Source organism: Medicago sativa, chromosome 8 (assembly GCF_051527215.1).
Source record: "Medicago sativa cultivar Bolivia chromosome 8, Bolivia_mono, whole genome shotgun sequence".
NCBI lineage: Eukaryota > Viridiplantae > Streptophyta > Magnoliopsida > Fabales > Fabaceae > Medicago > Medicago sativa.
In genome coordinates, this window is record NC_140756.1 from 80,334,084 (window position 1) to 80,359,068 (window position 24,985).

The following is a 24,985-nucleotide window of genomic DNA, read 5'->3' on the forward strand; positions in this document are numbered from 1 at the left end:
CAAAAAATTAAAAGTATTCAAATAAATCAACGAAAACTTATATCGAATTTTTCAAATAAAATACAGCCTTGTAAATTTTTGGTATCTTTAATATCTTTTTTTTTAAAGATGGTATCTTAATAATTTTAACTTTATCTAATTTATTTGTGTGTCGGTGTGTGAATCATCGACGGAAAAGGTATTTGGTATTATTATTTAAGTCTCTCTCGCTATCGTTATAAGAGTACATAACAGTGTTATACTAAAAGGGACAACACAACACTTATTAATAAAAATGCAAGGTCCGAGGTTCAAACCCCAACTACCACAAAAATAAAATAAAAAAAGGGACAACATGACCACCCTTAAAATTAAAATACTAAACAAACATGAAAATTGAAAAAGTACCACACAACCACCATTAACACAAACATGCAATATTATAAATAAAAACTAAAATACAAACCCAAACTACAAAATCAAATATAAGAAATAGAAACACAAACACTGACATTCATGAAAATTAGAAACCACAACATACAACAAAAATCATAAATTAATAGAAATATATATTTTTTAAGAGGTCAAAGTCCATAAAAATCTACATCCGAACGAATTGAACATAAAACTTTAAGAGTGTGTTTGGACGAGGTAATCAATAAATTTTAAAAAATTTAAAATTCTAGACAATTCAAATGATTCAATTAAATTACTTTTGTTTGGATGGAGTAATAAAATATTTCATTGTCATTATTTTTAGGCAACTTTTATAAATTTTAATTTTTTTGGGCCAAATTTGAAAATTGAAATTAGTGGTCAATTTGTAAATTTTAAAAATTTTAAGGGGTAATTTGCAATTTTTTGGAAATTTATTGGGGTAAATTTGAAAATTTGAGGACCAAAATGAAAAATTATAACGACGAGGAAATTCGAAATTCTTAGCTTTTAGGTGTTATTTGAAATTCTCTAAATTTAACTTGAACAAAATACTTTATAAATTCCATCATTTTGAAAATTTTTCAAATTATTACCCATCTAATAACATTCACCTCAAAATATTTGAATTTTCTCAGAACATTAAGTTATCTCAAAACTCCTCGTCCAAACACACTCTAAAGAAAACACACTTTAAAATCTAAATTGACACATGAGATAAGCAGTTAATTTAAAAAAAAACATATTAATCATTTTCACAACGGTGACAATCCATATTAGTCTCATAATTTTAGAGACTAATTTGGACAATTTTAACTAGACTAAGAACATCTCCAATGGGGAGTCCTTACTTAACAAGGACCACTCCCCGTTAAGGACCCCTCATTGGAGGAAGAAAAATTGAGTCCCCGTTAAGGAACGGGCAACTATATAAGGACCCTCTCTCTCCTGGGTAACTAACGGGTCCCACATTTAAAAAAGTAATAAAATGTGTACTATTTGGCCCCACTTGCATAAAGAAGTAATAAAATGTGTACTATTTGGTCCCACTTGCATAAAGAAGTAATAAAATGTGTAGTACTTGGTCCCACTTGTAAAAATGAGTAATAGATAAATTATTTTTGTTTAATATGTAAAGATAGTGGGACATATTTAAGTACTTTTCATTGGAGTCCTTATTAGTGTATTGCCATTGGAGTCCTTGAGTCCTTAATAGATACTTTTATTAAAAAATTATAAATAAGTGATGTGTCACGTATGGTCCATTTAAGGAGTCCTTGTTAAGGAACTACCATTGTGGATGCTCTAAAGAAAGTTTGCAATATGAATCGGACATTATGTGGACCCTCAAAAATAGGTGCGCGTGTCAAGGAGTAAGTGGAAAACGCGTTTTGGGTAATGTGTGTTGCCCTAAGCGTATGCTCGCTCGCTCGCAACAAGAATTGGTTCTCTTATCCATCCTGTAAGTAAGTGAATAAACCAAACCATTCTCTTCTCCATAAATTTATATATCAACCCAACCCAACCATGTCTTCACCCTCTGCGCCTCCTCCTTCACCGTCTTCGTCTTCACGCATCTCAATTCTTCTTCAGTTCAATCGGTAATTTCTCTTTCCCTTCCTTCTTTTCAGATCTGCAATTTTTGTCTTCTTTTCTCTATTTATTAATTTTTTATTATTTTTTTTAGGTTAAATTATGGATCCCATGGATATCGTTGGCAAATCGAAGGAAGATGCTTCGCTTCCCAAAGGTACGCTTCTCTCTCGATTACTAATATTTGTTTTATCGGTGAATTTCATTGAATAGTTTGTATCGTGTTGCTTGGAAAATTGGAATCAATTCGTTGTCGGCGTTGTTAAATTGGATGAGGATATAATTGGAAAATTTAAATATGCAATGTCTTTAGGTTTTCGTGAAATCATAACACTACTTTTGCATGATGCATTTTCTCATTTTAAGATTCTGTATATGAGAGGGGAGCCTTGACGCGACGGTAAAGTTGTTGTCCCCGCCTCATGTATAAAAAATAGGATAAGTTTTTAACAAACATAATGACTCTTATAAAAGATAGGATAAGTTTTTACCAAACATAATTACCCCTTCTCGAACCCTGCGAATGCAGGAGCCTTGGTGCACCAGGCTGCCCTAAGATTCTGAATATGAGTTTTTAACAAACACAATGACTATGACTTTTGATAAAACCGTTTTTTTTTTTTTTTTGAACAGGTTGATAAAGCCGTTTTTAAATTGCACTCTTTGTGAAATCATGTGTTTTCAACATACCTAACGACTTAAGCTATCCATCAGAGTATATAATATTTGTAAAATCATAGATAGATGTTTTACTTAGCTTCAGGTCTCTTCAATATTCACTGAAACTCAATTTGTGACCTAAACATCCGCCAACATGTCTTAGTTAACTGCATGGATTTTGTTTTCCCAGTTTAATGTTTTTCTGTTTGCAAGGAAATGAATGTTATGTTATAACTCTATTGTACTACTGTTTTGTGAAAATTGGTCTTTTTTTATATAACAGTTGTCGAAAGGAACCAATGGACAATTTTTTAAATGGGTTTAATTGAAGTTTATAATGATAATTAATAGTGGTATATGATTTTCCTCAAGTTTTGGTGGCACCAAGCGCTCTATTTTATTTGTTTCTAGGGCATGGTTTTTGTATCACTTACTAAAACTCTGATTTCTTGACAGCAACAATGACAAAAATAATTAAGGAGATGTTACCGCAAGATGTCCGCGTGGCGAGAGACACCCAAGATCTATTGATCGAGTGCTGTGTAGGTCAGAATTTCACACTCTACGACTATTTTATTCTCACTATACTGTGTCTGTTTATTGAGTTTATTATTTTATTTCAGGGTTTTATTTATGTAAATTTATTGAGTTTCTTCTTTTATTTTAGGGTTTTATTTATCTAGATTCTAGTGTGTATCCTATCCTAGTTGCTTGAAACATGATAGTGCTATTCTGTTATGTCGACAAATTTTTTCCATGGATTATAATTAAAATGTTTTTATTTTATTTTGTAATTAAAATGTTTTTTTATTTTTTTTGAGGGGAATTAAAATGGTTGCTGTGGCCTAGTGATATTTGGTTATTATTTTCTGCACAGTTTATTAATGATACACGATCAGTATATCTTTTCAGGGTTAATTTAGATTCAAATCTGAGGAATAATAACCCAACCATAACATACCATATGATCCATAAATCACCATAATATACAGTCATATAGTATCTTTGGCGATAACCCATAAGATTATATAAATTTGCCGTCTTGTTTTTAGATTGATTACGCCGGCCATAGTAATATCTTTGGCGATAACAGCATGCCATTTTTATTTTATGTCTGTCTAAATTTTTTTTAGGCTGTTTAGGCTTACTAGATTACGGTGACCATTTATTTTTGATAATCTTAGCTTACGACTGTTACTGAATAAGATTTTGTTGGTTTATTTTTTTGTTAGAGTTTATAAATCTCATCTCATCGGAGTCCAATGAAGTATGTAGCAGAGAGGACAAAAGGACTATTGCGCCTGAGCACGTATTGAAGGCTCTACAGGTATTTGTTCTCTCTATAAATCCAAAGTTCTGCACAGCCATCTGGTTCTTATCTGTTATTCATATTAAATTTGACTATTCAAATGGGACCATACATCTTGGGCACTGTTATGTTTGGCCAAGGTTCTTAATGATACAATGTAAACAAGCTATGCTTTAGGATTTACTTTAGTTTAATTTCTCTCTCTACCGTAACTGATGTGAAAGAAGGCATTTTTGCCTTCATAGTCAAAATTGAAACCACATTTATTTCATTTCACTTTTATCTGAAAGAGACTTGAGCCAAACATTCCAACACCTAAAATTTAACTACTCAATACTTGATCAGACCATCCTTTATTGATTAAAGATCTATTACTTGATCTTACTAAGTATAGTGCCCTGTTTCCCAGACCATAAAATGTGTGCACTCACGAGCCACGAGATATTACCTCGTCCTGAAGCACAATAGCAGCTGGCCCATAGTTTTTTTTTTAGTTAAGGTTATACCCTGTTATTCAACTTTTCCTGCAAACTGGTTGTAATTAATCATATTGAAATGCATCTTACCTGCCTTACATACATATTTATCTCTGTAGAATGTCTCAATTAAAAAAATCCATTTCATTCAAAACAAATTTATTTCAATTCTAAAATCGGAGTGTTACAAACACAACATATAACATGCATGATATTGTCAATCGTATGCTCATCTGATGCTTTTAAACATGCCTGATATGATTTCGTTTATTGATTTTCACATTTTCCCAGGTGCTTGGATTTGGCGAGTACATTGAAGAAGTTTATGCAGCATACGAACAACACAAGCTGGAGACCATGGTAATTTTGATTATGAATGCCCCGTATTTATGCTGAATACTTGAGTAGTATCAAACAAATTAGCATATCAGTCATCTTTCCTTTAAAATGTATGAATACTTGCTACCAAAACAAAAAATAGTGTAAAATGCATCCCAAATAAAAGTTAGTGTAGAGTGCTCTCTAAGATGAACCATTTTAGTTTGTGTTTTTAAATCGGGGCAGATGATAAACAGACCGCGTTGAGGGGCTCCTGCAGAGCTTATTGATGATTCTCTAATAAAGAAGCCTCAAAATCCGTCACTTTTCCCGCCTAACCCAAACGACGTGGAGACCTTAGGAATTGGTGTCGTATAGATATGCACACCGTAAAGATTTTAATGGGGTGTTTTCGGCGTGGCATTCAAGAGAATGACCTCTGCTGTCTGTTAAAATTAATATCTCCTACATATTTCTTAGTAGTTATTATTGTCTATGCTTGTTGAATTCTTAGACTTTCTGTTAAACTCCCCAATAAATAGCTTGGTGTTCTGTAGTTATGAGGAATGAGGATTTTGTGCTTGCACAAAGATAACCCATCTGGGATTTATTTGAGTTCACGAGTGTTCTGGATTTCATTACATGAACTCTCATTGACATTGTGTGGCTATTGAGAGACAATAGGGTCTGTTACTATGTAGTGTTTATTGATCTTGGATCAAATAAATTACCACCATTGCATATGATTTTACTTTTTAAATGAGAAACTAGTTTTTGATAGATTTTATAATTATTATTTCAGCAAGATACTTTAAAAGCTGGTAAATGGAGCAATGGAGCTGAGATGACTGAGGAACAAGCATTAGCAGAACAACAAAGGATGTTTGCAGAGGCCCGCGCTAGGATGAATGGTGGGGCCATTGCTCCAAAACAGCCAGATGGTGACCAAAATTAGATTAGCTAGGAAGGACCGACCTCTGCTATATTGGAGCACATAGGAGGAGCACCTCTTACTCCTGTCCGTGCTTCCTGTGAGCTCAATTGTGTACAAAAATTATTCACTAGTTTGCTGGCCAATGTGGATGTGCTCTCCATTGTATTTTATCGATGAATTTGTGAGAGTTCACGAAGACCCTCTTCTGTTTAGAATCACATGTAATTATTTTATTTGCCTTTTGGATCTTCTACACACTAACAGCTATTTAGATTGTAACAAGTAATTAAACATGTAGAAGCCATCGTTCCGTTTATTTCTGTTACATTCATCAATATCAGAAATATTAATGTGGTTATAGCTCGAGATGAATGATTTTTTTGAGCAAAACAAACTTAATGCATTTCATTTATAATAATGTGTTCAATATATGTTTGTAGTGAATGCAGAAATTAGCTTCCAACGGAGCTGCCCTAGCTAAACTATAATCAACTTGATTTGCTTGTCTCCCAACGAACTTAACATGAAAGTTAAAGGAAAGAAAGTGAAAGGATAGATAGTAGAAGGAAAGAAAGGTAGAAGAAAGTAAGATGATTTGTTTAGTTGTTTGGTATAAAAGATAGTGAATAGATTGTGAGAGGAAAGAAAGATATGTATATTTGTAAAATAACAATTATAACCTTAAACACTTTTAGTTAAATGTGTTTATTTCAAAATAATTATACACATTTGAATATATTTTATTAATAATTTTTAATTTATATAACATTTGTTAAATGTGTTGTTAATGTCTTTCTTATTAAAAACATCAAACCGATAAAAAAAATTGTTGGCTTGATTCAAAAGCATACCATTGCTTGGTTCAACACATTTATATTACTCCATCCTTTTTAAAATGAGTGTCGTTTTAGGTGTTTACACACATATTAAGAAATGCAATGATTAAAAGAAAGAGAATGGTTATTTTACCAAATTATCCTTATTAACTACTCCCTCCGTCCCGGTATAATTGACCTACTTTGGTTTTTCACACAGATTAAGAAAAGTGTATAAATGAAGGGGAAAGTGGAATATATTGTATTGGGAATGATAAAAGTAGTATTATTTAGTGTTATATTGTATTGGGAATGATGAAAGTTGTATTGAAATTTGAAATGGGTCAGTTATTTTGGGACACTTTTTTTTAGAAAATGGGTCAGTTATTCCGGGATGGAGGGAGTATTGGTTAGTTTTAAAAGTAATACTTTGGAAGTAGTGTGCATAGTATTAATTGGAGGGTACAATTGAAAAGAAAAAGTTATTTTTTTGGCTAAAGCGACACTCATTTTGAAACGGAGGGAGTAATAATTATAGCAAGGGTATTTTTGACATTTTCCCAAAAAGTTAGTGCTCCTTCCTGTTTTTGTCCAAAACATCGAGGAAAGGTTTTGAGCGTGGGTCCCACCTCAAACTTTCTTTCCTCTACTTTTTAAAGTGCTGCCAAACAGCGGAAAACCTATCTTTCCACAATCTTTCTTTCCTTCTTCATTCTTTCCTTTATCTTTCTTTAGATCCAAACACAGTCGAAAGTTCATAAGATCAGTGCAGGGTAGGCGCGAACGATTATTGGTTATTTTGCTAAATTCTGAGACGCCTTCATGTTTTCCATAGATGATATCAACTATTGTTTCAGAATCTACTTCAAAATCTTTGTTCCACAATAGGAGATCCCTTTACCCATTCCATTGCCATCAGCAAGCTGAGAGCCTCCCCAATGTCGACCAGCTTGAGATGAATGATGATAACTTAAAATTCCTTCACCATCCATCAATTTGCAGTATAGTAATGAATTAACTCATGGTAATTATCAATGTACCCACATCCCTTTCAAGTTATCCTAATAAAGCACTTGTCTCTATTAACCTAAATCTAAATAAGCCCTCACAATTTATACCGGGTATAAGGCCAATAATGCTGTTATAAGCGTAATAGGGTTGAGTGCTTGTGTGGCTAACCCTGCCCTACAATGAAATGTCAGTTCGTAGATACTTGTAATGTAGTCTCAGTAGCCAACATAAGGCATGGAAATTCAGTATGAAAATTCAGGAAACCTTAACCTGATGTGACCATTGTGCGCCATTGAACTACAGGACATGTTTGCAGCAGGAGTGTGCGCTAAGTGGAACAGTGACGGCTTTGTGTTTTGTTTTTTTTGCCTTAACATTTTTTAATATCTTTTTTACTGTTTTTGAGCACCAAGTCAAAAGAGTTTAGTCAAGAACAACATCCCAAAAACCCTTCTCACTCACTCACTCTCTCTCACAATACTCTCTATGCCCTACCCCACAAGAAAGTGAAATAACAAAACACATTGTCTCCTCAGATTCCTTTCTTTTCTATAAAAAATTGCACTCTATCCAAGTTTTTCTCTTTCTGATTTCCTATATCAGCCTGTGGGACTGCCCTATGTTTCTTTTGTCAGGATTCTCTTGCACTCACTATATTAATCAAAAGTGATACAATAGAATCAAGATATCCACCTAGAATTAGGATAGACCCAATTATGACATGTGATCGGAGAGTGTACTCCTCTCTTAAGATTTCATGTTTGATTTTCTCCTAGTCGATTTAGATGGATTAATTTTTTTTTTAAATTACTGATTAAATCATAATTTTGTTTTGAAAGATTAATTAAATCATAATTAAAACCTCAAAATATCTCTTAAAATCTTATATTCGATTTTTTATGTGAATTTCGATGAATTAGTTTTGACTTCTTAAAAAAAAATTCCAACATACAAAACTCCTTAATAATAAAAAAACTTAAATAAAATGATAAAATATCTCTTTTAATTTAATTTAATAATCCAACTATGCATATTTGGTTCAGACAAAAAATCCATAATACAGTAGAAAAAGCAAGACCCAAAAAAAAAAAAAAAGGGAACAAAAAATAAAAAATCAGATACATATACTCGCTTTGTCTCTCTGTCTCTCTTCACTATCTGTTTTTAAAGCTTTGGTTTTTTCTCTTTCTATCTGAAAATGAAAACACTAATCATGGAAGACACAAACACAAGCACAACCTCAACTCCTCAAGACCCATCTTCCAAAAGACACTTTCATTGGACAAACAAAGTTGGAAATGAAGACCCAGAAGAACCATCACCCACCATGTCCAAAATCATAGAAGAACAAAACACCAAAAAACATGAAGAAAAACCTGTTTCAGGAGGAGGACATGCAGCTACAAGGAAGAAGCTACAAACCGTAGCAATTTCAAGAATACGTTCTGTTTTAACAGTTTTCAGCAAAAACCGTTCAAATCTACCCTCTGGTCTTGGTTCACGTGTTGTTGGAACCCTTTTTGGTTACCGTCGTGGCCATGTTCATTTCGCTTTTCAGAAAGATCCTACTTCACAACCAGCTTTTCTCATTGAGCTTGCAACACCAATTAGTGGTTTGGTTCGTGAAATGGCTTCTGGGTTGGTACGAATTGCTCTTGAATGTGATAAAGTTAAGGATAAAGAAGGTGAGAAGAAGAGTTTGAGATTGTTGCAAGAGCCACTTTGGAGGACTTATTGTAATGGAAAAAAGTGTGGATTTGGTAATAGAAGAGAATGTGGTGAAAAAGATTGGGAGATTTTGAAAGCTGTTGAGCCTATTTCAATGGGTGCTGGTGTTTTGCCAGGTGGTGAAGCTGGTTGTTCTGATGGTGAAGTTATGTATATGAGAGCTAGGTTTGAGAGAATTGTTGGGTCTAGAGATTCTGAAGCTTTCTATATGATGAATCCTGATAGCAATGGTGCTCCTGAGCTTAGTGTTTATTTGCTTAGAGTTTAATCTCTTAATAGCAGTATTAGCCTCTTGAAAAGCTTTGCTAATTACTGTTTAGTTAATACTTTAATTTTCTCTTTTTAGTTTTTGTTTGTAGACTTGATGCATGTTTGGAATCACGGTAAATTTAACAAAATCATAGTAGCACCGTGATTTTGTTGAAGCTCTGAGGTGTAGCTTTTGTCAAAAGTACGATAGTATACCGTGATTTTGTTGAAACTCCGATGTGGTATACGATGATCCTGGGAAGCTCATTGCCATCTAAACATGCACTTGGAATGGAACACTAGGTTAATCCTATTCAACTTGTTTAGTTCTTCAATCAAGAAAATGGAGACCTAGTGTTGTCTTTAGGTTTTTATTTCTTTCCTCCTCTTCTTCCAAGAGGTAGAAGATGTGGGGTTCTGTTCTTTATTTTAGGCTAGGGAGAAAGGGGGAAAATTGTGGGTAATCAATACTTTACAGCTTGGTGGTGGGGTGGGTGATGAAAGGTGTATATGTATAGTTTTCTTTTTAATCCTTTTGATTAGTGATATGAAATGGATGTTAATGCAAATCATGATTGTGTTCACATTTTTATTTTGTTTGATTAACTTTAGCTATTTCATTATGCCATCTTATTTAATTCCAAAATGGTTGTCAATTATGCTTTCTTTTTTCATTTCCCTTATGTGCCTATTGGCTTGATGAATGATGATTCAACTCATTTCCCACAATTGAAGTGCTTCTTGAACTACTGAATATTAAAAAGTATGATGCTACTATTGTGGGTTGTATTTTTTTTTGATATTATTGTGGGTTGTATTTGTTAATTCCATCACCATTGCTCTCATGGAAAAAATCGCTTTAAATTGACTTATTTGAACTTATCTACCTGACATAAACATTTGTGAGACCGTATAAGATAGCTTATGAAAACAGCTTATGACATGTTCATAAGTTGTTTTCAGCCTATTTTCATAGCTCTCCATGATAGCTTGTGAAAATAACTTGTAGATTTTATGAAAACAGTTTCACTTAATGTATGTTTTTGTTACAAAAATAACTTATATACAAGCGTTTATGTTTATGCTATAAACGTTTAATTAAGTTGTTATCAACTTTTTCATGATATTCATGTATTGGACTTTATTTCATTTGGATTCTGTGCTGCAAGTTCTACTCTTACAGATTCTACAAATGATACTTTCTTTGCTTTTGTGTAGAAGAAGATTGCCATATGAGAATCTCTACCCTTCCCTCTTTTTTTGTGTGTGTTTGATGATAACTTCATTATTACTTGTTTCTTTCAGAATTCTGATGTTCTTTTCCCCCTGTTTTCAGTTGGTTAGGATCCTTCATCAACATGCTATTTCAATTCAACAAAATTTCAATATTCAATCTAAAGGTTAAGTTAAGATTGTTCCAATCATTGCTTTTTATGCATGATTTTGTTTGTGAAGGATCCCAAGAATTTTTTGTTTGTTAGTACCTAATCATGGAAGCAATCAAAAAGCAATAGTATGGGAAAAGAAAAAGAAAATCTATATCCAGTTACTTACAATGTGACAGCAGGCGCCTCATCTTTTCCTCACTTTTTCTTTGTTTATATACTACACTCTACCATTTGCTTTTCCTTTTGTTGACTGCTTTACTTTTGTTGGCCTGATTCAAATATGTTATATTCTCACCAATTTGTGACTCATAGTAACTTGTGCAGCATGAGTCTCAAAGTGTAAACTTTAGCCCACCACCATACCAATAGTGGTTGAGTCTTGCACAAAAGATTATTCACACTGATGAGATGAATTGCAGTTCAAATCTCTTGTGTTGAGAGATACTCATACATTTAGTGTCCGATTACATTTCAAAGAAGATTGTGAGTCGGTGACATGCAGTTTCATCCAAGAAAACCATAATCGTCAACATATATGACAACTAATTAACCTAATACTTTAAAAACCAAATCAGGAATTTCATCTGGTTAAACATTGTATTGGTTTTAACTACACTTAAATTGAGTTTTCGTCTTGCTTTATACTGATTCGAGCAATTTAAAATGGTTGAATCATTATTCAGAGATCTTATCGGGTCGATATTCTTTTCAATTTGAAAACGTTGATTTAACCCAAAGGAAAACAAATCTTTTTCCTGGATAATTTGATCATATCAGTGGCAGTCCTTTACCTTCCCTTTCCTTTTCCTAGTTTTCAGGCTTTCAAAAGCTTCCTGCCATTCCCTACAACCTACTAGAGAAAAGTTGAGGATATATTGCTTACAGCTAGGACTATTAGTTGTGAGCATATATCTTTCACCAAAACCAAAGATTTCTTATTTTTTTTTAATAAAAATAAAATCATATAGTCATCGTTCTTCCTAAATGAGTAAAAGCTAATTGCTTCACATAAAGTTTGGTCACTGGTTTATATCACTATTGTTCTTGAAAATGCACCAAGAACTCCATTAACCCACCACCAATAAGAAAAGATACAGAAATATAGAATTTAGAAGAGTGCATTAAGGTTGTCTAAGGTACATCTCCACAGGTCAACTGGTTACATCTTTTGCATTTTTAATAATTGGATTGTGTGGTCCTTCATTCTCATTTCAACCAATATAGGCTTAATGGATAACTATTTTATTTATGTGTGATATGCCCCTTATGTGAGTGTGAGGTTCCCTGTCAATTATGCTAAACTATAATTGAAGAGTGAGTCATCTCAGGTTGATGTTGTTCAAGGAGTTAGTTTTTGTATGTTTGGTAGGGCAGGGTGGACTTTTCTCCTAACCAGTTTGAACTTGAGTGACTAACAATATGGTTGGACCCAAATCACATCTTCAAGACTCAATGTTCTTTTGTGATTTTTGAAAATGTTTACATGCACAGTTACATTATTTTTTCAAACAAAGTTTAGGGGTTGAAAGGTGGTTTTGATAGAAGCAAAGCAACTCCATTACATATAACTTTTGGTTTGAGTGGATGAAATTCAAACATAGGTCATTTACTTGAAATATATTCGAAACCAAATCAATTTTACAAAATCAAGTATTACCAAATAAAATAATAAGTTCAGGCTGAATGGTGAAAATTCTTGTCCCTTAAGAAAATGGTAAAAGTTTCAAATCATATCTCTTGTGCATGTAAAGTGCATAATTGAGAGTTCTTCTTTCATTTTGGTTCGAAATAAATTTTGGTTCGAAATAAACCACCAATTTCATTCTTAAACTACCATTCTCATACAAAATTGAGAGTTCTTCTTTCATTTTGGTTCGAAATAAACCACCAATTTCATTCTTAAACTACTATTCTCATACAAATTTGATTTGTAAACTATAAGAATGTGAACTATTCTCAATCCATCAATCTAGTCCTTAGAATTTCACACTCTCCTATTTTGGAAGTAGTTAATGGACTAATTTGATTGATTTTTAATAGTTCACGACTATATATTGTATTTCAATAGTTCGTGACCAAATAATTGAGAGACCAATAAATTAATGATCAAATTGAAAGTCTATTCTTTTATTTCCTTTACACCTACAAATATATAGATTTTTTTTTTTGTATAAAACACAAGCCAAAATAATAATAAAATGTCTATAAGAGAGTGGAAAATGTTTACTCAACGATTACGTCACTACTCACTACTTTAGATTCATCCTTACATCGTACAGTAAGTAAAAAATATCTATAGTTGGAATATATCTGCGTTTACATGGCATGGTGAATGTTGGATTTAGGCAGGACAGTTTACAAAACATGCAGATTTTGATGTTAATATTTGTTTGAAAATTTTAAACACCATGCTTAATATACATCTTGATCAATAGTCACCGATGTGATAACTGGGTAAATTGAGGGTATGCAGACAGAATACATTTATCATAATAAATCTAGTATTAGATAGATGAAATTGATGGCATTTTTGGGTTGTGAACGACATGACAACTTATCCATTATATTGTCTTTTCGTAACTGATTACTTACGATAATCACTAACCCAACAGCTACTTGCAAGATGTATATCTGCCACAAATGTACTATGTAATTCTATCAACTTGTGTTTTCTTTTACTTTATTTTCAAAGATGGTTAGATGTTTAAGTCTCCAACTCTCCATCATGGATGTAGGTCACAACAGTCACTTGTAGTTTTAAGTTTGATTACACAATCACAATCAAGAGACTGCAAAATATCGAGAGTATGTTGATAGGTCTATCACTTGACAACAGTTTTTCTTCAAAATAAATTAAAGGGGAAATTGCACTAACCTCCCTTCAAGTTTCATTGAATATCACAAACACCCCCTCTAGTTTTAAACTCAACACTCACCTCCCTTCGGGGTTAACACAGTTAGTAACGTTAAATATTTCCAGGTTATGTGATTTTCCCTCTAGGATTAATGATGAGAATTAGGGATTGAAAAATCAAGAAACTCCCAAATTGATTTGCAGAGAAGAGCGAAGAAACCACTCGGTGCCAATTTCCAACCTTATTCCCTCAACTTCCATTTTTAATGAATTCAGCATATTTAACTCATCGATATAGCAAGTTTCCAATGTTAAACTCTGTTATGGATACAAATTTGATTTGAGGCTTTTTCTTACATCAGCAAGTTTCCACCATGCATGCTTCTTTCCAAAATTCCAATTGCTTCGGTGATATTAATACTTATATGTTAGGCTTTAGACAAGCATCAAATCAATTAATTAAGTAATGAAACCATGGAAAACACCTCGTCATAATGAAAATTGCAGGAAAAGAGTAACATGTCTTATATGTAGAGAGCCAAGGTGAGTAACGTGTTTTTTAACAGAGTCAAACGACGTTAACAAAAGAGGGGGGTTTATGTCAATTGGAAAATTAATTAAGGGAGGTGAGTGTCGAGTTTAAAACTAGAGGGTGTGTTTGTGATATTCAATGAAACCTCAAGGGAGGTGAGTGCAATTTCCCCTAAATTAAATTAGTGTTTGAAACAGTGAAAATTTATTCACGGTTCAATAATATGGACATAAAATTATAGTAAGTGAAACTTGAATAATGAACTTAGGGCGTAGTTACATTTAATTCATATAAAATGACCATTATATTTTATGATAAACATGAAAAATGATAGAGTTGAGCAAGAATTCCAACTACAAAGTGCATGGTGATAATATCAAGCCAATTCCTAGTTCATTTTTGGAGAGCATTGGAGGGCAGTAATTTGTTATTATAAATTTATAACGCAAGTGCATGATAATATATATCAAGGCAATCGCGAATTTACATACTCAAGGCATCTGGTTTTCTGTAATAATAAATGGAAATTGCTACTTACCGCGAGTAAAATCTCGCGAAAGTATCCCGATCTGCAAGCTACAGTCAAACAAAAAAAAAAAACTTACCCATGACCCCGTGTATTCCGGAAATCAGCAAATTGAATAGGTTAATTGCTATTTCGTGAACAGTTCGCTATAAATCCTCTCGGGATATATAGCATCACTCATAATAAATCTACCTATGTCATAAAAATCAATGAATGTACATCTACAATGTCAATGATTTTATTTTATTTTTTTGGAGTTTTTTCACCAATCTCATCTGTGTCTACCTCTCGGATAAATGGAGCCCTCCATTTCTCTGAGAAAAGGCTAGGATTTTGACCCGATATGAAAGTGGTGGTGAATGAAGAAGCATGCAAAGCACACTCGGGTTTGCAGATGACTGCACTATTATCCTTTGAGCAGTTGCATAAAAGATAGCCACAAAGGAGGAGCTTTTATACACAGAGCTTCCCTGTATTCTGGCAACTTCCTCTTCCACTCCTTCATAAAACACTAACTATTGGCTTGTTGCCGAGCAAAACCAGGCTGAACAATGAAAATGAAAAATATGGTCAACTAGATGTTTCGGTTACTTGGTAAGTAAGGAATAAGGAAGGAATTAAATATCAATTTACCTGAAGAAGCATGGATGGAGCAGGTGCTGTAGCTGTAGGCTCTGAAAGTACATGACTTCTAGTTTTTCTCCCATTTAATGTAGTAACTGATGGACTATGATTGGTGGTTATGTCCCAAAAGCTTCGTTTCTTTGCAGTTGGAGCTGGTGATCGAAGCCGGTGGCTCTTTAATTCACCATTGTTTGGCTCCTTTTCCTGTACGCTAGTAGCCCTGGTTGCCACTTTCTTTCCAACTTCACCGTTTGTTAATGCCTGTTTTCCACACTTTTGAGAAACCTCGCGAAGGAGATCATCTTTCTGCTTTAGCTGTAAGCTATGATCTTTCTTCATTCTCTCTATCTCAGCCTCCAGTGCTTTCACCGTTTGTTGTAGTGTCCTCACAGTTACCTCGGCTCCTTTCTTCTTGATTTCTGGAGTGAAACAAGTTCCAGCCAAGAAAGAGGGTCTAGTCCTTCGTTTTTCACTAGGTTGGGAAGAAGTTGGAGTGGAAAGAGTTGCAGCAGAAGGTTGCGGAGTTAAAGAGGATTGTGAAGCTAAGGACTGTGCTTCTAGACTCAAGAGCTTTTGTTGTTGTCGTGCTAGTTGCGTTCTTAATTCACGGTTCTCCTTTTGCAGCTCAAGTACTAGCTTGGTCTGGTCAGTTTCTGTCTCGGGCATCGGCAATTGATCCTCATTGGTGTCGCTTACCTGTATCCAGACAAAGAACAAATTACATCATTCAATTTCATCATAAAAGCATCTCAAGCTTATGCCTTAAGGCCCTTGACAAAATAAATATTAACTTGACATGGTACGGGGATTCAACCTTCAGCCGAATCTCTTTGGCTCTATCAGCCCAGTGAACGGTGTTCTGGGTTTCACCAAATGAGAGGCTACTTGGGCTTATGTTTGCAATCATGACAGTATTGCAAATTCCTCCAAGTGAATCCTTCAGAAGTTGAGTGAGTTTTGAATTTCGATACGGTATGTGTTTCTTGCCTTCTACAAGAGCATTGATGCAGCTGCTGAGTGCAAGAAGAGACCGGTTTATATTGGCACCCTCAAGAGATCTAAGTGTTCTTTGATCTGTGGCAAGAGCTCTCTCTGACCCTGCAAGATCAATTAACGAGAGTTTGCCCACTCGGTTAACAATGCTCATTGTTGTAGCATCTCTAACTCGGTATTCAACCACAACCTAGATGTAACAAAACAATGTGCATTTGGTTAGTAACAAGAGCCTGTCACAACTCACAATCACAACATTAAATGGATCTTTTTTCCTCTCAAAATCCTAAATGATTCACCTGCAAAATTGCATGAGAACGCGAAGATGTTTCGTTTACACGAGTTGGTTCTGTGGTACGGTTCCGATTTCCTTGTTGAAGCAATGTCATCACCTGAAGCAACCAGAGAAAAGAAAAGGAAAACATGCTAAATCAAGGTTCAGATTTGAAACACCCTCTAAAGTTATACTCTTCTAAAAAGGATCAGAATATTAATTACCTCATCTGCGGAAGAAGCTCTATATTGTGTAAGACCCGCCGCCACAATCCCCTGTAATAAAACCGAGCCATTCATTAGATATATCTTTCAAAATTACAGCTTAAAATATAATGCAGATTTGTCACATATTACCGGATTAAATTAGTAAAGATTTACATGATCTTCAGATGCCTTTATAGAATACTTGTAAATACTATTTCTTAAAAGGAAAAATTGAGAAATGTTAAGCTTTCATTTTATTAAGGAAAGAAAGTGAACCTGTTTATCTTCTCGAAGGACTAAAGGTCTTCCGGGGCACAACAAATCTCTGACAGTTTCATTGTAAACCTCAAGATACGAAAGATGAACCACATGGCTTCCATCACAGCTTCTTTGCCTGATTTTACCAAAAAGATCCTTAATAGCCAAAACCATCACCCCTGGATTCTCCACAGTACCAAGCATTGTGTAGGTTTTTCCAGCTCCCGTAGCACCATAACAGAAAACCGATCCATTCCTCCCCTGCAAAACAGCTTCCACAAGCTCCGACGTTCTGAAAAATAAGCTGAAATTAAACCTATATACAACAAACCTCTAAAGACACAGCATCATAAACTATGAATACAAAACCAACATATAGGATACCCTAATCAACTATATGATCAGTATCATAGATGGCAACCATGTGATCGGCTTATGTAGCACCGGCACTTCGGATTGAAGGTGTGTCCGGCGGTGTCCAACAAATGTTTAGTGTCTAACACAGATACATCGACAAACGTGATTATATTCAAATATATTTCACATTTTCAAACTATTACCGGTGTCGATTTGTTTGTGTCTGTGTCAGTGTCATGTGTATGTGTCTCTATCAATGGTTCATATTGATTAGCATCATAAATAGAAACTATAGGATCAACATTAACGATACTCTTATCCTCAATTTTAAGGACAAATCATCATAAACAGAAACTGCAAGCAATTAAAAACAATACAACTAAATTAACGAATTTCTGTCTTAAAATTGAACTTTCTCTACCACATTGATCACTCTCATGACTAAAATAATAATGCAAATAGCTACAATTATAGAAAGTAAATTATGAATTAAACTCTAAATTTAGAAATAAAATGAGAGAATTAGAGAAACTAACGTAGCAGCATAAACTTGTAGCTGAGAAGCTGAATCAGTAAAAGAAGCATCAAAAGTAAAATGTCTTCCCTTAACTCTATTGAGTCTAAGATAATCATTTTCATTCGCAAACTCCGTTAAATAAACATCACGTTGATTCACAATTCTCACACAACACCGTGAATTCAATTCCTTCTCCTTCTTATTCATCGGTCTAACTCTCACAAACACCATTATCCTGCTCCCACATTTCCCCATCTCTTCCTCTTTCACCTTCGCCGGCGCCGGCATTGACAATCTCCGAGCAACCACCGGAACTGCATTTTTTGTTGTCGTTGATGTAACTTTTTTTGGATAGGAAAAGCCTACAATGCGATCAGATCCAACGGTGAAATTATGATTTTCTTTGGAATCTTGATTAGGTGGTTGAGGTAAGACGAAGGTTTTTGTAACGGTTGTTGTGGTAGGGATTGAAGAGTTTCTATCACGCATGGCGGTGAGAGATTTAGAAGATTGTTGTTTTTGTTGTTCGTATAAGAGAGTGAGGGTTTTGAGTTTTTCTTTGAGTCCATGGTGTGGATTTAAGTCGTTTTCGGAAGTGATTTTAGATCGAGTTGAAACCGGCATTTTTTGAGAATCGATTATTGTTAACCAAACATGGCCTTGGAAGAGAAGAGGAAGAAGAAGAAAGAGGTGTAAGATTTGAATGACGAAGATGATACACTGAATGAATGAGTGTGGAGTGTTTGGACTTTGGATGCAACGGTCAAATCTGAGCGAGCTTTGAAACGGTTACATAATATTTCAGCTATACTGACTGTGTAGTGTGGTCCTACATGTATTTCCAGAATATCTCAACTCAACGCACGAGAATCATCTGTTTCACTTAAATGATGAATTTAATTGCAATCAATGTAATAGGGAATAGTACTCGCCAACAAATATTCCAATATTTTTTCACTAAAGAACTTTTCCAATATTCAATTGTTGTTTGTTGTGTTACAAAAATTTCACCCAAATGATTTAACATAATTGCATTTTAAAAGTTATGTTAAAACTCATAACATTTGATTAAGCTCAAAGATACTATCTATTAATCATGTGTAATCTCATTCAAGTGTTTCTAGACTTTTTTTTATTTTCAAAAATATTAAAAAAAAAAGATTTAATTATAATCTTGATCCTTCTATTTTAATTTTTTTTTTAAGGCAACTACTATGTTGAAGAGAAATTAGTATTTGGATCATCTCATCTCATGTTATACATTCTGCCCTAATTTCAGCGATTCGTTTACTTTTTTTTTCCTCTCTTCTTTATTACTATTTTTTTTCTATATACGTATCATTTAACTGTTTTATTACTATTTTTTTCTCTATGCGTATCATTTAACTGTTGAATTGAAAAAGATGAGATAACCAAACCAAAAAGACTGGAGAGACTCACCGCCCAAAAATTGCTTAAAACTTTAAACACCGGACAATTATAATTATAATACTTTGATTGGATGTTCAAAAGTGTAATTAAGTGCAAATTCCCTTTAAAAAATCTGAATTAAAAAGACCTATGTTTTGTCTAAATTTTATAGGGAGCAAAATGGTGTTTATGCTACTAATAACAACACACGTCACAATTACACAGTTGCTATATCAAAGCCATGTTGCTACCACGTCACGATCCATGTCATAATCAACACGAGGCAACCAGTTTATCAATACATATATTTTTTTGAATATTATCATTGCATCAAAGGCCAAAATGTTGACAACAAATATTAAAATAACAAAGGTATATATGAACACTTATATCAAAATTTTAACCAAACTAAGAAAATGAAAATTACATTAAAAATCTTAAACTTGCTCCAAATTATATACTCGTTGATTTATCTGAAAGACTAAATTTACACGAAAATTCAAGCTCGTGTGTCTACTTTCAAATGTGTTTATTAGCATATAACATATTTAAATGTCATCACTTACATAACGAAACCTAAAAATTCAATTATTTCTTATAATAAGGACATTTGTAAACTAGATACATCACTTACATAACGAACCTAAAACTTCAATTATTTCTTATAATTAGGACCAAATGAAGTATCTAAAGACACTCGTTAACATTTTTCGATATTTATATTATAAGAGAGAGTCCTATAAATTTTTTAAAACAACTAATATTATATACTAAAAAAAAAGAAGCGAGGTTAGAATTTTCGACCTCCTATAATCCCCCACTCCAACCACCAACCCTCTTTATATCTCAAGAGTCAAGATTGAGTTAACAATTGAATGAGTGTTATCAACGAATCTTCAAAGCGAGGTATACCGATAACAATCATGCCCCCTAGAATAATTATGCACATAATAGTGCAATTATTAGTCCTATAATGTTTTTCCCATAAATATTCTTCTTTTACACTGTGTTTGGTTGGCAAGAAATAGAGGCGATAAAAGTATTGAAGAGAGAAAGAGGAAAGAGATGCCACACTTCTCCTGTTTGGGAGACAGAAGAAATAGGGGAGAGAAACCAATTTTGGTGTGGGTCCCACCTTTTCTCTCTTCTCCACAAACCTGCGAAGAAAGACAAGAGAAATGGTGCTTTCAATTGTTTTCCCGTTTTTGCCCCTCTGCTTTCTAAATCAACAAAGATCAGTGGAAAAAACACCATTAAAACTGCAAACGAAGAAAGACACCCAAGCTGGGCATGTTGAGGCCTCTATCATTCATTTTTTTTTTTAATTATATATTTGGAGGTGGAGAAGGAAGATGGATAACTAGGAGTTGAATTTTTTTTTTATCAGGATCTTAATAAGAGAACAAAAAACACATGAACTCAAAAAATAAAAGGAAAAACAATATGTGGGGGAATGAAAGATCAGATAGTGCATCGAATGTGATAGATACAATTGTGGTTTTTTCATTTTTTGAAAGACAATAATAATGATAATTACGTGTTGGACCTTTTAAAAAAAAATATGTGTTGAACCTAATTTGCTGAATACTTGAATTTCTTAGAAATAAAAAATAAAAAAAATCAGGGATTGAATTGGTTGTAATCCTGATGGTGGATCAATTTTGAAAAGAAAGGGTATTTTGGTACTATCATAAATAATTAACACTTCTTTCTTCTCTATCTCTTTCATCTTTCTCTTATTCCAAACCATACATCAAATCTACTCTATTTCTCACCTTTTTCTCTCTTTTCATACTCTCTCTTACCTATTTCTTTCTTCACAACTTCTCTTCCAAACCAAACACACCCTTAAGGTACGCTAAGCTAGTGGGACATGCTAAATTTTGTTGATCCAACGATTATTTTTAGGGTCTTGCTAACCGGTGCCCTTAGGACAATGATTAAGGAAACTATAAATAGAAAATTTGTCTTGAAATGAGAGGGGTTGATCCACTAAACTTAAGAATGAGTGAAATGAACTTTTTATTGGTTTGAATTGAATTGAATGAATTATGTGAACATCCATGGATTGACTATCTCTATGGCAGGCATTCATTACTTAATACCAGTACTCAGCAGTCAGCATTGCTATGCAGTTGATATCATTTTCATTTTTTTCCTTTCATTTTTTTCCAGACTCGTTGTTGTTGTTGTCTGTTGGTGATGTATTTGTGAAATAAAATTGTCCAGTTATCCTTTTCTTATTTATTTTATTTATGTCCTTTTCCATATTTAATCGTATTTTGGTTACTGTGCATTGTGGGTAGGAAATTGGTAGTAATATACAAGAATTTTGCTCTTCACCCTGCACATTTTGCTCGCGCCCTGCAAGCCTTCCAAATATGCCCTTGCGTTAGTTAAGTCACGCAGCGTGACTTAACTAACGCACGTTATAACCTATGCGTGACTTAAGCCACGCACCCATGGTCTATGCGCAAGTTAACTTGCGCAACTTGTGTAAAAACCGATTTTATTCTATACTAATTCATTTTTATTCGAAATTAAAAAATAAATCCGATTTTATACTAATTCAATTTTATTCAAAATTATAAAATAAATTTTATTCTATACTAATTTATTTTTATTCGAAATTATAAAATAAATGCAAAAATAAATAAATTCGAAATTATAAAATAAATGCAAAAATAGATACAAATAGTAAATAGAACATAGAACTCTCATTTTATTAATAATATTCAAAGATTACAATAAGCAATACATATCTTTTATTCCAATTAACTAATCTACTTAATATTTATTGTTACCCTCTTCAGTATATGCCAATAGCTCTTGGGGAAAATAATGATCCATCGTGTTGGGGAAAACGACATCAAGACCCCTTGAGGTAAATTTATATTTGGTTCCTTTTATACCCCCATGATGATTCTTCTTACCCACGGTAAAAAGATTTTGGGAGTAAAAGGAAGCAAATCGAAATTCACCTCAAGGGATGATGCCCTTTTCCCCAACCTAATAGACCACTATTTCCCCCAAAAGCCACCGGTATTTACCTAAAGGGGTATAAACACCCTAGAAACTATAGAAACAAAGAAGAAGAAGAGAAAGAGGGGGAGAGAGTGGGAGGAGAAAATGTGAGGAAAATTGGAAGTATGTGAGGGTTTTTATAGGTGGTATAAGGTATGTAGCACTTAATGTGGTCCAAAAACGTGGTCAAAATTGAAGGAAAACGTGCAAAAACAAGTCAAGACCATTGACTACCGTCCAAGAAACGTTTGTGCTTCAGTTTTTAGCGCCGGCCACCTTGCGCAAGTTAACTCGCGCACAACTTATAAGGCGCGTGACTTAAGTCACGCATAACTTATATGGTGCGTTAGTTAAGTCACGCAACGTGACTTAACAAACGCAATAAATTTTTTATACTAAAGTAAATAAAATAAATTAGAATAAAGTAAATAAATTAAATTAGCATAAAATAAATTAGAATAAATCAAATTTTAGAATAAAGTCAATAAAATAAAAATGCGATAGCGTGAATTCGAATAAATATTGCGATACCGTGAATTTGATTAAATACTGCGATAACATGAATTCGAATAAAAATTGCGATAGCGTGAATTCAAATAAAAATTCGAATTAAGGTTTTGTTACATTACATAAACGCCATGTATGTCAACAATTACATTACATTTCGGAATGTACCTTCCAACTGCAACAATTATCTTACCACTGAATGGGGCAAATTCAAACCTGCTAAGCAGCAGGACTCCAGCATACGATCAGCATCTTGAATGATGGTATTCAAGTGCCAATGAAATGAGGTCCATTCCTTGACACTTGAATACCATCGTTCAAGATGCTCATTGAATGCTGGAGTCATGCCGATTAACAAGTTTGAATTGCCCCATCCAGCGTAAGACAATTGTTGCAGTTGGAAACAGCCAGGTCCAAACAGTATTTACAATGGTGTTTGATCCTGAAAACTTACTTGTTATTGGAGTGTTGTTTGATTTGAACTTGAAGGAATTTTGGATTTGAGTGATTTGAGAGAGATTTTTGAGATTTTTTGAGATTTTAGATGAGAAATGAGGAAAAGAGGTGGTCTGCATGTTTAAGACAACTCGTAGTGTGAGTTAACTAACGCAGCGTTAGTTAAGTGGCGCAGTGATTAATACTTGCGCTAGTTAACTTGCGCAAGGGTATTTTTGGCATGGTTGTAGGGCGCGAGCAAAATGTGCAGGGTGAATAGCAAAATTCAATATACAATGAAGCACAGTGATCATGATGAAGATTGTGACCCAAGTACTGAGATGAACTAGATATTATGGACTATTTTCATTTTTTTTAATAAAAAATAAACAGTAAACTTAGTTCTTAAATCATTACTCTCTCACCGTTTGTTTTTAAATTATTAATCAACTAAAAGATCCATAAACTAGTAGTCTCTTAGTTTTACATGATTGATTTTTTTTCTTTTTTATAATTTATAATAGCTTAAGAACTAAATTGATGTATTTTCCATAGTTTTGGGACTAAATTGACGAAAAAGTGATAGTTTAGGGATGAAATCAAATGTTAAATCCTTTTTAAATAGATTTTTTTTTCAACTTATATTTGTTTCCTTGTTTAAAGGCACTTTAACAGTTTTGTAATATTAATACATCAATGCTATTCCATGCAAACAAATCTCATCACTAAGGTGTGTTTGTTTCAAGTTTACCAAATTTATTATTAGGAATAACATTCCTTGGAATATAAATATGAGAATTTTATTCTAAGGTATTTAGGAAATATATGTTTGGTTAACTTTATAATATTCTTAGGAACCATAAAAATAGGGATTATAATAGGTAACTATTTATAAATTTATTCCCATCTCCATGGGAACTTTACTCCCACCCTTTTCCTCGGGAAAACTTTTCTATTCCCACGAACATTTTATATCCGGGAATAAAATTTAGTAAACTCGTAACAAAATAGGCACATATATTCCTATCATTTTATTCCCAGGAATCAACAAATATAACTTGAAACAAACACACGAGAGTCAATAATGTCATGTTCTTCAACGAAGAAAATGCGTGGAATTTAAGGCTTGATGGAAATCATAGAGAATTGAGTGATAATGAGCCAACTACATATTACCACCTCATTTCGTAAAAAGTTTGTCATGACGACAAACGTTTTCCATACTACTCCATCTGTCCCGGAATAACTGACCCATTTTCTAAAAAAAAGTGTCCCAAAATAACTGACCCATTTCAATTTTCAATACAACTTTCATCATTCCCAATACAATATAACACTAAATAATACTACTTTTATCATTCCCAATACAATATATTCCACTTTCCTCTTTATTTATACATTTTTCTTAATATGTGTGAAAAACAAAATTGTGTCAATTAAATTGGGACGGAGGTAGTAATAAATTGCCATCACAATTATCCAAAGGAGAAAAAACCCAGTCTCACATGATAAGACATTTATAGATCGTGACACCCTCTCGTTACAAGCCAATTCTGTCAGAAGCGATTAAACT

At 33.5% G+C, this 24,985-nt stretch overlaps 3 protein-coding genes across 3 annotated transcripts; 2 read left to right on the forward strand and 1 right to left on the reverse strand.

The window, feature by feature from the left end:
* Positions 1-1,867: 1,867 nt before the first annotated feature.
* On the forward strand, positions 1,868-6,076 carry NF-YB13 (nuclear factor Y, subunit B13). Its single transcript, XM_085731558.1, has 6 exons — positions 1,868-2,015; positions 2,102-2,164; positions 3,124-3,213; positions 3,900-3,994; positions 4,744-4,812; positions 5,573-6,076. The coding sequence occupies exons 2-6, from the start codon at positions 2,110-2,112 to the stop codon at positions 5,723-5,725; spliced, it is 462 nt and encodes a 153-aa protein (XP_085587684.1). The 5' UTR covers positions 1,868-2,015; positions 2,102-2,109; the 3' UTR covers positions 5,726-6,076.
* A 2,441-nt stretch (positions 6,077-8,517) lies between these two features.
* Positions 8,518-10,091, forward strand: LOC146902072 (MIZU-KUSSEI-like protein (Protein of unknown function, DUF617)). The gene has a single exon (XM_085731557.1). The coding sequence runs from the start codon at positions 8,729-8,731 to the stop codon at positions 9,524-9,526; it is 798 nt and encodes a 265-aa protein (XP_085587683.1). The 5' UTR covers positions 8,518-8,728; the 3' UTR covers positions 9,527-10,091.
* A 4,599-nt stretch (positions 10,092-14,690) lies between these two features.
* LOC146902073 (kinesin-like protein KIN-8A) lies at positions 14,691-18,807 on the reverse strand. The gene is made up of 7 exons (XM_085732825.1): positions 18,056-18,807; positions 17,181-17,454; positions 16,923-16,973; positions 16,724-16,816; positions 16,246-16,614; positions 15,441-16,127; positions 14,691-15,351 (listed from the first exon to the last, which is right to left on the reverse strand). Exons 1-7 carry the CDS (start codon positions 18,658-18,660, stop codon positions 15,319-15,321), a joined length of 2,112 nt encoding a protein of 703 aa, XP_085588951.1. The 5' UTR covers positions 18,661-18,807; the 3' UTR covers positions 14,691-15,318.
* Between the last annotated feature and the right edge of the window lie 6,178 nt (positions 18,808-24,985).